General features: G+C 40.3%; 1 protein-coding gene across 3 annotated transcripts in view; it reads left to right on the forward strand.

The window, feature by feature from the left end:
* LOC126950207 (zinc finger protein 92) overlaps window positions 1-14665 on the forward strand; it is a 138989-nt gene that overhangs the window by 111244 nt on the left and 13080 nt on the right. Inside the window, exon 2 of one of the 3 annotated variants that reach the window (XM_050783488.1) lies at window positions 14185-14311. The exons of the other annotated variants lie outside the window; for them this stretch is intronic. Coding sequence (XP_050639445.1) covers window positions 14185-14311 — 127 coding nt within the window. The remainder of the gene's footprint in view (window positions 1-14184; window positions 14312-14665) is intronic. 3 annotated transcript variants of the gene reach the window in all.

Raw genomic sequence — 14665 nt, forward strand, 5'->3', positions numbered from 1 at the left:
CCTGCAGATGTCCCAGCCTGCTCACCCCAGCCATGGAAGAAGCCTTTATACTGAGAGAAGCTACAGAGCCCTGGAAAGCTGGGGACCCACAGGCAGATGGAGTTAACATTAAGATGGAAGGGGATTGGGAGGGTCTTACTGAAGATAAAGCTGTCATTGTTTTGAGGCAGTTTCTAGAGGTAGTTTATTTTGAGGCAGTTACTCTTTTTTTTTTTTTTTTTTTTTTTTCCTTTTTTTTTTTTTTTTGAGATGGAGTCTTGCTCTGTTGCCAGGCTGGAGTGCAGTGGTGCAATTTAGACTCACTGCAGCCTCTGCATCCCGGGTTCAAGTGATTCTCCTGCATCAGCCTCCTGAGTAGCTGGGACTACAGGCAGGTGCCACCATACCCAGCTAATTTTTGTATTTTTAGTAGAGACAGGATTTCACCATGTTGGTCAAGATGGTGTCTATCTCTTGACCTACTGATCCACCCACCTCGGCCTTCCAAAGTGTTGGGATTACAGGCATGCGTACCCAGCCTGGCAGTTACTTTCTGAAATAAAACAAAGTTAGAATTATGTAAAAACATTTGAATTCCAAAGGAGTATTGCAGCAGGAGGAAGTACCAACTATAAGATCTTTAAGGACTGCAAAGTTTAGGCAGACAAGGGCTTTCTTTCATAGGAAAGAGCAAACAAGATTAGTAAGAAGGTGGGCGGGGAACTGCAAATAGAGGGAATCAAACTTTAGGCCTGGCATGGTGGTTCACACCCGTAATCCCAGCACTTTGGAAGACAAAACTCAGCTGGGTGTGGTGGTGGGCGACTGTAATCCCAGTTACTTAGGAGGCTGAGGCAGGAGAATCCCTTGAACCCAGGAGATGGAGGTTTCAGGGAACTGAGCGTCACTGCACTCCAGCCTGGGTGACAGAGCAAGACTCTCTCTCAAAAAAAAAAAAAAAATCAGATTTTAGATGAGAGAATGTTTTACCCTGAAGTCAGTATGTTCTTAGGAGGGACATAAAGTGGGGTTGTATGTTGGCTCAGACTGAAGGTAGCTCAAAGTGCAGGAGTTGATGGGAAGGAGATAAGTAAAGTTTGATTAAGAAGTATATTTGGCCGGGCGTGGTGGCTCACGCCTGTAATCCCAGCACTTTGGGAGGCTGAGGCCGGCAGGTCACGAGGTCAGCAGATCGAGACCATCCTGGCTAACATGGTGAAACCCCGTCTCTACTAAAAATACAAAAAATTAGCCGGGTGTGGTGGCGGACGCCTGTAGTGCCAGCTACTCAGGAGGCTGAGGCAGGAGAATGGTGTGAACCTGGGAGGTGGAGCTTGCGGTGAGCCGAGTGGCGCCACTGCACTCCAGCTTGGGTGACAGAGCAAGACTCTGTCTCACAAAAAAAAAAAATAAAGTATTTTTCTTTTGACCACTGAAGCCAAATTCAGCTGATTTTTTTTAATGAGAAAAATAAAATGTGCAGTCTTTATCTGGCTATGTGGTATGTAAGGTAAGAGTGTACCATCTAAGTCATAATGGTAAGGGTGGTTCTTTCCATAAACTGTTCCTGGAGAACACAAAGGATGGAGAATTTTATTAATCACAGCTGTTTACCATGATTATCTGTGTGCTTCATTTTTCCCTACATCTTTTTTCTGTCCTATACATTTTTTCCATTTGACTTTTCCCAGGTTGTATCATTTATAATAAACTGGTCAACATAACTACAGTGTTTTGCTGAGTTCTGTGAGCAGCTCTATCAAATTATTGAACTGGAGGGAGGTTATGGGAGTCCTCAGTTTTTAAGCAGTAGCTAAGAAGAATAGATGGACCCATGAGGTTTGTGACTGACATCTGCAGTGAGGACAATGTTGTGGGACTGAGCCCTGAATCAGGGTCTGTGCTGACTCTGGATAGTGTCAGAATTCAAATGTTAGAAAATGAGTTGGTGTTGGAGAATTGCTTGGTGTTCACCAATCTGTAGATTTGGGGACAGAAGAAAGATATCACAGAGGTCTGACCTGGAATGGAACTCTGGGTGTCTGGGAATGGGAAGCTCTGCTCTCCTGTACACAGGCTGTCACACTGCGCATTGTGCTAGGATTCCAGGTCTCCTGCCATGGTGAGAGAGGACTGAAAACTTAGAGGAAAGAAGCTCTGATAACAGACATCCTTTCCCCACAGCTGCCACCGCATGATTCCCACCCACTCACAAACATACTCACCAGACATTGATGTGCACACACTCCTCCCAGGACTAGGCACCACCCTCAGGAATTTCACCGCAGCATTTTTGAACCTGTTTCTTGCCCACAAAATTGTCTACAAGTGTCCTGGCATATCTCCATCTCCAGACACTGAATCTGCAGCAGCAACCTGCTTTCTTCCCCAACCTGGGGTTCTGCATTCTGCACCACCTGTTCATAATCTCATCTGCCCGCATGGACACAAATACATCAGAGGACAGCCCCACCTGGGCCACTATCTGTAGCACAAACCAGTCCTTCCACCTACATTGCACTCTTCCCCCACCCATGGATCTTTTCTCTTTTAACTTTTATTTTTGGTTTGGGGGTACACATGCGGGATTGTTCTATAGGCAAAATTGTGTTGTGGGTGTTTGGTGTAGATTATTTTGTCTCTGAGGTACTAAGCGTAGAACCAAATGGGTATTTTTTTCCTGATCCTCTTTGTCCTCCCACCCTCTACCCTCAACTAGGCCTCAGTGTTGTCTGTTGTTTCTCTTATTGTCTCCATGTGTTATTATTTAGCTCTTTCTTATAAATGATAGCATGCATTTGGTTTTCTGTTTCTGCATTAGTTTTCTGAGGATAATGGTCTCCAGCTCCATCCATGTTGTTGCAAAGAAAATGATCTTGTTCTTGTTTTATGGCCATACAATATTCCATTATTTTTATGTACCATATTTTGTTTTTATTAAATCTTTATTTTATTTATTTCTGAAGACAGGGTCTCACTCTGTCGCCCAGGCTGGAGTGCAGTGGCGTGATCTTGGCTCACTGCAGCCTCAATCTCAATCTTCCGGGCTCAAGCAATTCTCCCACCTACGCCCCCCAAGTAGCTGGGACTATAGCATGCACCACCATGCCTGGCTAATTTTTCTTTTTGTATTTTTTGTAGAGATGGGGTTTTGCCATGTTTCCCAGGCTGCTTTCCAACTCCTGAGCTCACGCAATCCACCTGCCTCACCCTGCCAAAGTGCTGGGATTACAGGCATGAACCACTGTCCCCAACCATAATGTATTTTCTTTAGCTTACCATTGAGGGTATTTAGGTTAATTCCATGTCTTTGGTACTACGAATAGTGCTTCAGTGAACATGCATGTGCATGGGTCTTTATGATAGAATAATTTATATTCTTTGGCTATATATCTAATTAGGAGGTGGGTCAAATGGTAATTCTGTTTTTAGTTTTGTAAGGAATGAAGGGGTGGCCTGCCCCTCCACACCTGTGGGTGTTTCTCGTTAGGTGGAACGAGAGACTTGAGAAAAGAAATAAGACACAGAGACAAAGTATAGAGAAAGAAAAGCGGGGCCCAGGGGACCGGCGCTCAGCTTACAGAGGACCCACGCCGGCCCTGGTCTCTGAGTTCCCTTAGTATTTATTGATAATTATCTTTACCATCTTAAAGACAGGGGAGTGGCAGGACAATATAAACAAAGAAAAAAGAGGAAATCGGCAGTAAGACATATGAACAAAAACCTCTGTGACATGAATAAGTTCAAAGGACAAAGCTGTGCCTTGAGATGCATATGCAAACATCTCCATAAACCTTTTGGCAGCATAGTTTCAGTCTATCACATGAGGAGAAACCTTAGACAATACCTAGCTTATCTAGGAACAAAGTCACACCCTGCACGCCCAAAATCCATTAAACCTTGAGTTACCACAGCACATGTCTCTTGCAAGGACAAGGTTGGGGGTAGGGTCACAGATTAACAGCATCTTAAATACAGAACAAAATGGAGTCTCTTATGTCTACTTCTTTCTATATAGACACAGTAACAGGCTGATCTCTTTCTTTTCCCCACAAGGAATTGTCACACTGCTTTTCACAATGGTTGAACTAATTTACATTCCCACCAGCAGAGTATAAGCATTCTCTTTACCCTGCAACTTTGCCAGCACATCTATTATTTTTTGACTTTTTTGGTAATTGCCATTCTTACTGGTGTGAGATGGTATCTCATTGTGGTGTTTTGTTTTGTTTTTTGTTTGTTTGCATTTCTCTAATGATTAGTGATGAGCAATTTTTAAATATGCTTGTTAGCCACATGTATGCTTTCTGTTTTTTCTCTTTTTTTTTGAGATGGAGTCTCGCTCTGTCACCCAGGCTGGAGTGCAGTGGCACGATCTCGGCTCACTGCAACCTCCACCTCTTGGGTTCAAGCAGTTCTCCTCCCTCAGCCTCCCAAGTAGCTGGGATTACAGGCACGCCCCACCATGCTCGACTAATTTTTGTATTTTTTTTTGGTAGAGATGGGGTTTCACCATATTGGCCAGGCTGGTCTCGAACTCCTAACCTTGTGATCTGCCCGCCTCAGCCTCCCAAAGTGCTAGGATTACAGGCGTGAGGCACCACACCCACCTGCTTTCTCTTGAAAAGCATGTGTTTATGTCCTTTGCCTACTTTTTAATAAGGTTTTTTTTTTCCTTGTAAACTTGCTTAAGTTCCTTATGGATTCTGGATATTAGATCTTTGTCAGAAGCATAGTTTGCAAATATTTTTCTTTATTCTCTAGGTTGTTTGTTTACTCTGTTGATAGTTTCTTGTGGTTTTTGTTTTTGTTTTCTGTGAAGATGCTTTTTAGTTTAATTTGGTCCCATTTATCTAATTTTGGTTTTGTGGTGATTGCTTTTGGTATCTTCTTCATAATATCGTTAGCCGTTTCTATGTCTAGAATTGTATTTCCTAGGTTATCTTCCAGGGTATTTTATAATTTTAAGTTTTACATTTAAGTCCTTAATTTATCTTGTGTTTATTTTTGGATATAGTGTAAGCAGGGAGTCGAGTTTTAATCTTTTACATAGTGCTAGCTAGTTATTACAACACCATTTGTTAAATAGGGAATCTCCCCTACATTTCTCTTGTCAGCTTTGTCAAAAATAAGGTGATTGTAGGTGTGCCATATTGTTGCTGGGCTCTCTATTCTGTTGCATTGGTCTCTGAGCCTGTTTTTGTGCTGGTATCATGTTGCTGTGGTTACTGTAGCCCTATAGTATAGTTTGAAGTCCGGTAATGTGATGCTTCCAGCTTTGTTCTTTTTGCTTAGGGTTGCCTTTGCTATTTGGGCTCTTTTTTGGTTCTGTATAAATTAAAAACAAGTTTTTTCAGTTCTCAAGAATGTTGTTGGTAGTTTGATAGAAAGAGCATTCGATTTGTAATTTTCTTTGGGCAGTTTGGCAATTTTAATGATATTTTTTGCTTTCTATTTTTTGGAGATGGAGTTTCACTCTTGTTGCCCAGGCTGGAATGCAGTGGCATGATCTCGCCTCACTGCAACCTCTGCCTCCCAGGTTCAAGTGACTTTCCTGCCTCAGCCTCCCAAGTAGCTAGGATTACAGGTGCGTGCTGCCATGCCTGGCTAATTTTTTGTAGTTTTAGTAGAGATGGGGTTTCACCATGTGTCTGTGAGGTGTTGTAGTCTCCCAGTATTACTGTGTCAGAGTCTTAAATCTCTTCTTAGGTCTCAAAGAACTTGCTTTATTCATCTGCACTCATGAATTTTTATAACACCTTTCTCTCTTCCACTGTTTTCCCCCATAAACATTCTTTCAAGTGCATACAGTATGCCCAAGACCTTAGATTCCTAAAGCCAGTGTCTACTGAAAATCAGATGTTGAAGAGATTAATAACACGCCCAGAGACCTGGCTGTTGTAGGAGAAAATATAAATTAGAAAGAAGAGGCTTAATTCTTCTACCTGAAAATAAAAGAAAGTATTTTGCTCATCTCTTTTCTTAAAAGCATTTAAATGTACTTTTTTTTTGTTCTTTTGGAATATATGTAAATTATATTAACAGCCAAATAAGCTTTTTGTTATTCTTTTTGACTCAAAATTGTCTTTAGGATAATTCGTTGCTTTGTTTTTGCTTTGGCAAAGGTTTATTTTTTTTCACTTTTAGTGTTTTAAAGTAGACACAGGGCCAGGCGCAGTGGCTCATGCCTGTAATCCCAGCACTTTGGGAGGCTGAGGTGGGAGGATCATGGGGTCAGGAGTTCGAGACCAGCCTGACCAACATGGTGAAACCCTATCTCTACTAAAAATACAAAAATTAGCCGGGCGAGGTGGCGTGCGCCTGTAATCTCGACTACTCAGGAGGCTGAGGCAGAAGAATCGCTTGAACCAGGGAGGCGGAGGTTGCTGTGAGCTGAGATCCTGCCACTGCACTCCAGCCTGGGTGACAGAGTGAGACTCTGTCTCAAAAAAAAATAAAAAAGTAGACACAGACTTGTTTAGGTTTAAGTTCATTTTAGGATTACAGAAGAGTCGAGCACAAAGATGGCATTAAATTCAGCAATACAGAATGATAAAGATTAAAAGATAGTGAGTAATTTTGACAAAAAACTGATTATCCAAGGTAATTATCTAGTATTTTCAGGCTAAAGTACTTACACTGCAAAAGCACGGTTCAGTGTATGAATAGTGGAGTCTGTAGTTGTATTTTGCTTTCTATTTATTACTTCAGAACAATTAGCATAGTTATGCATAATGTTTGTAGATAAATGCATTCATGTAAAGTAAACAGTATTTTCTACATAGTATGAATTTAAGGCCACAGAATTTACTTGAAATGAATCCCTTGTTAATATTGTTGTTTATACTTTTTTTTTTCTTTTGAGATGGAGTGTCGCCCAGGCTGGAGTGCTGTGGTAAGATCTCGGCTCACTGCAACCTCTGCCTCCTGGGTTCAAGTGCTTCTCCTGCCTCAGCCTCCTTAGTACCTAGGATTACAGGCACCCACCACCATCCCTGGCTAATTTTTATATTTTTAGTAGAAATGGGGTTTTGCCATATTGGCCAGGCTAGTCTTGAACTGCTGACCTTAGGTGACCTACCTGCCTCGGCCTCCTAAAGTGCTGGAATTACAGGCGTGAGCCACCACACCCAGCCTGTTATTTATACTTTTAAAATATAAAGTGTTTTAATTGAATTATGTTTACAGACAATTTTTAAAACTTCTACATACCTTATGACTAGTACATTAATATATTTATACTTATTTACATCTGATATCCAAGGAAAATCCACTACCAAATTTTTACAGTAGATACTAGCATGACAGACTTATTAATTTATCCCATAGGGATAATTACAGATGAGCATGATTTTAGTGTTTTCCATTTCAGTAAATTGGAATGCTGCTGTTACAGGACAAATAAAGGTGATGTCGCCACCCAACAAACATAATAGCTCTTTAGTTAGCCATGTTGCAAGCTCAGATATATTTTACTATATGAACTAAGTCAGATTCCAATTCTTTTTTTTTCTTTCAGATCACTTTGCATTACTGAACTTTTTCAAATTACAGAATTCAACTCCAAAATAAATAAATGCCTATTAAATTGTTACTCACTTGCATTTTCCTCTCCTAAAATTTTAACATAGCAAAGCATCTTAAAGACGTGTGAATAGGTTCAGTGCACTCTCAGTGGCTTACAATCATGAGGCAAATACCACATTTATCCACAAAAATATAAGATAAACAGATCAATATTTTAAAATATTGCTGACATAAAAGAAAAAAAGTAAACTACTTTTACCACAATTATTTTGGTAGATGATAGTAGAACATTGTTTAAAATAATGCTCCTAAACAGAACACATGCTGTGCTTGGTATACTTGGCACATTAGCAGTTGGTAACTGCTCAGCTTCCATCTGCAGGTTATCTAGCAGGACCCTTATTCAGGCCCGCTTTCAAACCCTGAGCTCTGATATGCCTGTCTCCACAGGAACTATTCTGGTAGGAGTCTGACCCTTCTTCCTCCACCTACTCTTAAGACTTCAGTATTCCTCCAGATTCACACTTGCTGCCATCTCCATTTTCAGCAAAAATGCCTGGCACAAAACTCACAAAGCTGAGCATCTCCTCCGTAGTTGTTACCCCAGATGTTGTCTCTTCACTGACTAAATTATGACTATTAGATAAAGAGAATAGGTCTATCTACAAAAATAATTCTCCCTACTTTATAGTCACATCTCCTTCAATGCAAAAATACAGCTTGGTGATGCCTGTTTTATAACTTTAAAACATTCGTTGAGTTTAGACAGAATATATACTGCTCTGAAGTTCCTTAAAATCTCTTCTTATTGTTTGTTTTTAAAATCATAAAAGTATAAAAACTGTAAACATTCTACTAAACATATCAGTAGAAACCCTGTTACCCTACTTTTTATTTAGTGGATCCAGAAAGAATAAAAGATTCCAATTCTTTGTCAAAAAATTCTGGTGGAAATGGTCAGATGTATTTCAGTATAGGACCCCCATCCAATGGCTAGGAGATGAGAGAGCAGCAGAGATGGAAAAGAAACCTTATAAAATTCTGCTGAGAATATGCCCCCTTTCTTCATAATGCTCATGTTTCTCATGCTGAGGGTAGCTGTGCACTTTGGCTGTTTACAGAGAAATGTGTTTTAGGGGAATATTTTCTGACTGACTTGATCAATCTTTTATCTGAGTTCTTTCTTAAGATTTTTTTTTTTCATTTGTTTGTTTTGAGATGGAATCTTGCTCTGTCACCAGGCTGGAAGTGCAATGGCACTATCTCGGCTTACTGCAACCTCTGCCTCCCGGGTTCAGGTGGTTCTCCTGCCTCAGCCTCCCGAGTAGCTGGGACTACAGGCACATGCCACCACACACAGCTAATTTTTGTGTTTTTAGTAGGGATGTGGTTTCACCATGTTGGCCAGGATAGTCTTGATCTCTTGACCTCGTGATCCACCCACTTTGGCCTCCCAAAGTTTTGTGATTACGGAGGTGAGCCACCACACCCAGCCTTAAGATGCTTTTAACTTCGTTTTTTCTCTCAATGTACTCTTTCTCAGACTGAGAGCTGTTTTTCTCTTGAATGCTTTGTGTGTCTGTGTCAGAAGTCTGTGAATGAGTTGGGCTGTCACAGCGAGAACTCAGAGCTCGCTCTATTCTGACTCATGCTGGAAATCTAGCACTATAAGTAGAAACTGAGGCTGCAACAGTGCTCTTGTTCCCATTATTGTGAAGGTACATTCCTACCTAGGAGGCCTGCAGGCTCTCCTGCAGCTCAGGCTTCACTCTCTGATGTGGTTCTGGAGTGCTGCTGTGGCAAAAGGGGTTTACATAAGATGTGATCAGCCAGCTGTGAGCTGTGTGCTGTGGGCATATCAGTGGAAGATAGTAGGAGTCAAGAGAAGACACCAGCCACCAGGAGACGGCGAGCTGGAGTGCTGCAACCCAGTGCTCAGAGTAGAGAGCTATTGCTTTAAAATACAAATAGCCAAAAAGAGAGCACTATATTCAACCATTTCTGTAGGAGAGTGAGAGCCTACCTTCAGCAGGCACCTGGCTTCAAATTGCAAAACTACCTCCTGTCATGGAGATGTGAAAAGTTTATTTTACCATTGAATATAGGCAATTAGCTTACACAGATGGCCTCCCCAATTGCCAGGTGAATTTAGGATGAACTATGCATAACATGGGACTGTAAATTCTACTTATGGACTAATTATTGTGACCGTCTTTCTGTCTTTGCAATCTCTTAAGCAGATTGACTGTGATGCATGTCACATTCTGGTTGTGGAGTTCCTCTGGGGCTGGAGAAAACTTTTCTTTTAATTACACTTTCCAAACACTGTTTAAACTTACCACACATGATATAAACATATAAGGTACCAACCAAGCTTTAATCTAGATGGGACTTTTTGTCTCAGGCTTCCAGTCAACTCATGATTGTGCTGCAAAATGCATGCTGTCCCCTAAATATGCAGGCAGAGTCTTGCCTCTGCTTATTTGGTATCTAGTCCTGTATAATCACATCTAGAGAGGCTAGACCCAATTTCTAAATACATCACAGAACAGCAGTCAACCATTTTACCTCTTTCAATGACTCTTGTATCTTTAGACCTGAAACTGATTCAGAGACTGTGGGGCCCAGAAACCCAATTAGAGTAACATTCATGCATTGAGTAGACATATAGGCATGAGAATCACCACTTTCCCCTTCCTCCTCTTTTTAAAATGCCCACAAATGTGCAGGTAACACTGCTATTTCACCCATCCAGGATCTAAACCAGTGGCTCCACATTCTGAATCTGGGTCTTGCAGTAAACCTTTTATCTGAGAAATGCAAATCCTTTTAATTATATGGCTCAAAGAGACATCAAAATGAGACCACAATTATGTCTTTCTCTCTCCTTTGAGCTCTGTATTTATCTCTTGAAACTGCTTGCTATTGCCATAAGTAGCTATAAATTAAACTAATAATGCCACACTGAACACTATGACCCACACCCTATACAGTTTAGCAACATATGTCAATCAGTAATCAAGGTTAGTTTTAGTAAATAAGAATTCCTGACAAACAATTTTGCATCAGCCCACTCTCTGTCTGTTTTTGCCTTTAAAAATCCACTTGTAACTGCTGCTAGATTCCAGGCAACTTGAATCTTTGCTCCAAGTTTACAATCTTCAAGCTTGGCCCAATGAACTGTCTACTTATATTCATGTTTCCTCAGCGTTTTCCTATTAAGGAGGAAATTAAGGACATATTATTTAGAATGTGCCAGAGCAGCCTTTATGAGGGGATCTCTCCTTTGGTTGTACTTTTCTTGCTGTAACACCCAGGAATGCAGAGCCAGGTTGACCCCACCTAGAATCCACACATAAGATCTGGCCTCTGCCTGGGATTTACAAGACAGTACTAGACTTTGGATTAAGAATGTACAGAAAACCGACAGGAGGCATTCTCTGCATTGTGAGATGTCAACATAGACATCTTAAAGCTACCTCCTTTGATAGTGTGGCTATTTGAGTTTTTCAGATCTCATTCAGTGACCTGTTACTGTTACGTGAGAGGTGCCAGGTATAAATAGAATCTGATGGCAGAATCTATAAATGTAAACAAAGCATCTTAGGATTGAGAGATCAAGGCCACAGAGCATCTTAGGAGTGAGAGATCAAGGTCACAAAGTATCCAGAGCCATGACTACAACTATAACTACCTGTAAAAAATGTGATACTGGAGTAGAGTATTCTTGTCCTTCCTCTTACCCAAAGACTACCTGATCAGGACAGGTGAGCCAGGTTGTGGAGCTCCACCAGGGCCGTTCTGTTTTCTATTTAGAATCAGCCTGAGTCTCTACTGCCTGGCTTACCATTGGGCCATCAGCCCAGGATCACTGAGAACCCTCTTACAATCACCTAGGGATCTTTGAAACATTTGAGGATGTCCAGAGTAAAACTGTGTTAGGCTGACAAGAGTGGTTAATTCTGCTTTTGTCTCAGTGTAAGAGAAATGAGTCATGCCAAAAAAATGTGGGCTTCATTTGGGCCACTTCTTTATATTGCTGTGACTTCTGAGGTCATCATTTGAATGGATGTTTATGGACAGAAGAGTTGTTACTATTATTTCTGTTTCTTTTACCTTGTTAAGAATACATGCTTATCTTCTAACAAAATTACCCTAGAAAACCCTAAGAGATTTGTTTAAATTGCTTATTAGTATATGTTATACAGTTGACAGGGCAGTGGCTAAAAAAGATTAAATTACACAAACTGTGGGATTTAAGTTTCTCGTAGGTAAGCTTAGGAAAAACAGAACAGGAAATACCCCAGTGGCATAGAGAGCAGAATTCTACATAGTGTCCTCTCCCTGCCCCAATTCTGTTCAGAATCACCCTTTTTGGAGGCCTTAAGCCAAGGTCTGGCTTCACCTTGGAGTCTAGCCTCATAGAACTGATTAAAAGAGATAAGTGTTGGGTAATGAATTCTGCTGCCTTTCTAGAGCTGTTGCTGAGAATTTCCTGAAATCTAAAAGCAGATAAATGGGAAAAATAAAGTAATGTTTTAGGGCCTTAATTTCTTAATTTTGTATTGAAATCAGTGCCTGCAGAGACATGCCATTTAGCAACTTATTCCTTATTATATTCCTGAAGACCCAGTAGTTGCTCCACAAGCCACAAACAAGTAAATATAAACACAATAAAAATTCCTCCAAACTACATTAAACTCTTTTCTTTATTCCTCTCATCTGTCTATATGTAGCTTTTATTCTGTACATTTTTCAAAAAAAATAATGACAAAGGAGAAATAAAAATGCTGGACCCTTTATCTAAATTCTGGCAATTATTAAACAACTCCCAGGGTGTTACGAGGATTCAATCATGTAATGTTTTATTCCCAGCAGTGCTCTGTAACATACTCTTGAGGACATAGTATCTGTTTAATAAACATTGCATTAGTGTATGTGTAAATGTTTTTTTCCAAATGCAGACTTCTTTGGACATTACTGGCCTCTGTTTCCTCTGTAAAGAGCCAGCAAAGAATATACTTTAGGATGAAGATTGGTTGTCTTTATTTGTACCAGAAGTATTTATGTTGTGACAAATGTGCTGAGTGTAAGGGACTCTGTGATGTGCCTGCTTTCTCTAGCTAGTGCTAATAATGAGCGCAGGGGAAGCAACATCAACATCTATAGAGGACTTGTTTAAAATACCCGTTCATGGACCCTTTTCAAACCTGCAGAATCACATTATATAGAGTGGGGCCAAAATCACCAAGCGATTTATAAGCTCATCAATGCTTGAGAGGTAATACTTAGCTAAGTGTTTATCAGCCCAGGCTTCTAATTAAGATTACGTAGCCAGTTTGCAGAAATCTCTATTTGTGCCCTCCCCACAGGTTCTGTTCTATTGTTCTGGAAGCATCCATATTGCTTGAAGGGCCTCATGTGACTCTAGGTGAGGCCAGAATCTAGTATGAGAGGTTCAAGATACATTCGTGAGTGTTAAGTTCTGTCTTTGCACTAAAGGGCCTGTTCTCTTTGGGTTTGGTAGGGACAAGGCAGAGTGGCCCATATTTCCATTACTTTAGCAAAAATTGCTGGTGTCTGGTAGGAGAGGGCACCTGAGGACAGGAAAGGAGAAACTTATATCTTTATCTCCATAGAGCAGCTTATTTTTCTTGAATCTCTTCTGTTATAAAGGACGGAAATGGGTGGGCTTTTTCTGCAGGTCTTGGACCTTTTGCCTGTGGGTGTGATGGTAGCAGGTAAACAGGTGGTGCCGACACCTTTAAAGGCATATTCTCCAGATTCAGGTGTAATTTCTCCAGAGAATCTCATCTGAGAAGAAATCCTAGAGCAGGAGGAGAAAGATGAAAAAATGGCTATTTTTCAGCTAAAAATGTCTCAGATTAAGAGCTGTGTCCACTGTGCCTCCTGGAATGCCATGTGTTTAGTACTTACAAACCTTTACTTCTCTACTTGTGCTTTTCCTCCCTAATGAGTTTGTTTTAACTACTTTAAAAATTTTTTCATTATAGTCAAGTGTGTGAAAAATTTTTATTTACTTATTTTTGAGACGGAATCTCGCTCTGTCACCCAGGCTGGAGTGCAGTGGCGTGATCTTGGCTCACTGCAATCTCCACCTCCCGGGTTCAAGCAATTTTCCTACCTCAGCCTCCTGACTAGCTGGGATTACAGGCACATGCCATCATGTCTGGCTAATTTTTTTCTGACAGGGTTTCACCATGTTGGCAAAAATCATTGGCATTATTGGTGATCTTCTTAGAAATTAAGAAATTCAGACTTTATTCCAGATGTTCTGAAAAAATATATGCATAACAAGATCTTCAGTTTATCATACACATTAAAATTTGAGAGGTCCCTTCTAACTCCACATCTTTTCCATCTGAAACATATACACTCAAAAATGTATGTTTGTGTTCATGCCCTTAATTTTATACTTTATCATCCAGAAAGGTGTCATATATATACTCTCATGTCATTCCCTTTTCTCAGAGTTATATTAGAAAATATTTCTGTATTGAAAATTATTTTATTGGATAATTTCAATCACTCCTGTAAGTCAGAACTTGTTCTCTCTACTCTTTCGTTTCACCTTAAGTCAAATGAAAAATTCTGCCCATGTCCACTTAGTAAACATATGTGTGTTTGTGTGTGTGTGTGTGTGTGTGTGTTTTTCAGGGACCACTGACATTTAGGGATGTGAAAATAGAATTCTCTCTGGAGGAATGGCAATGCCTGGACACTGCACAGCGGAATTTGTATAGAGATGTGATGTTAGAGAACTACAGAAACCTGGTCTTCCTTGGTGAGGATAACTTCAATACATAATTCCTAACGTACTCTAAAGATTTCATTTCTCTTCTTTGTAGAATGTCTTTTGGTAATTTATGCTTTGCATAAATGAGTTTCAGATCCCAGTTTTCAAGAAAACAGATTTGTCAGTGTAGAAAAGAACTTCTTCAAGATGTTTCATTTTGACCTGAACTCTCCACATTCCTGAGCTGATCTTTATCCTTTACTCTAAATTAGTGGTAATTCCAGAAATTTATTGGCATAAAATATTGTTGCTACCACCAATTTTTCATTTAGTAAATTTAGTAGTACTGGGCAGTATTAAGTAAAATTAAAGATCTACGAATGTAGGCCAGGCATGGTGGCT

The sequence above is a fragment of the Macaca thibetana genome, chromosome 3, assembly GCF_024542745.1.
Source record: "Macaca thibetana thibetana isolate TM-01 chromosome 3, ASM2454274v1, whole genome shotgun sequence".
In the NCBI taxonomy this organism is placed as follows: Eukaryota; Metazoa; Chordata; class Mammalia; order Primates; family Cercopithecidae; genus Macaca; species Macaca thibetana.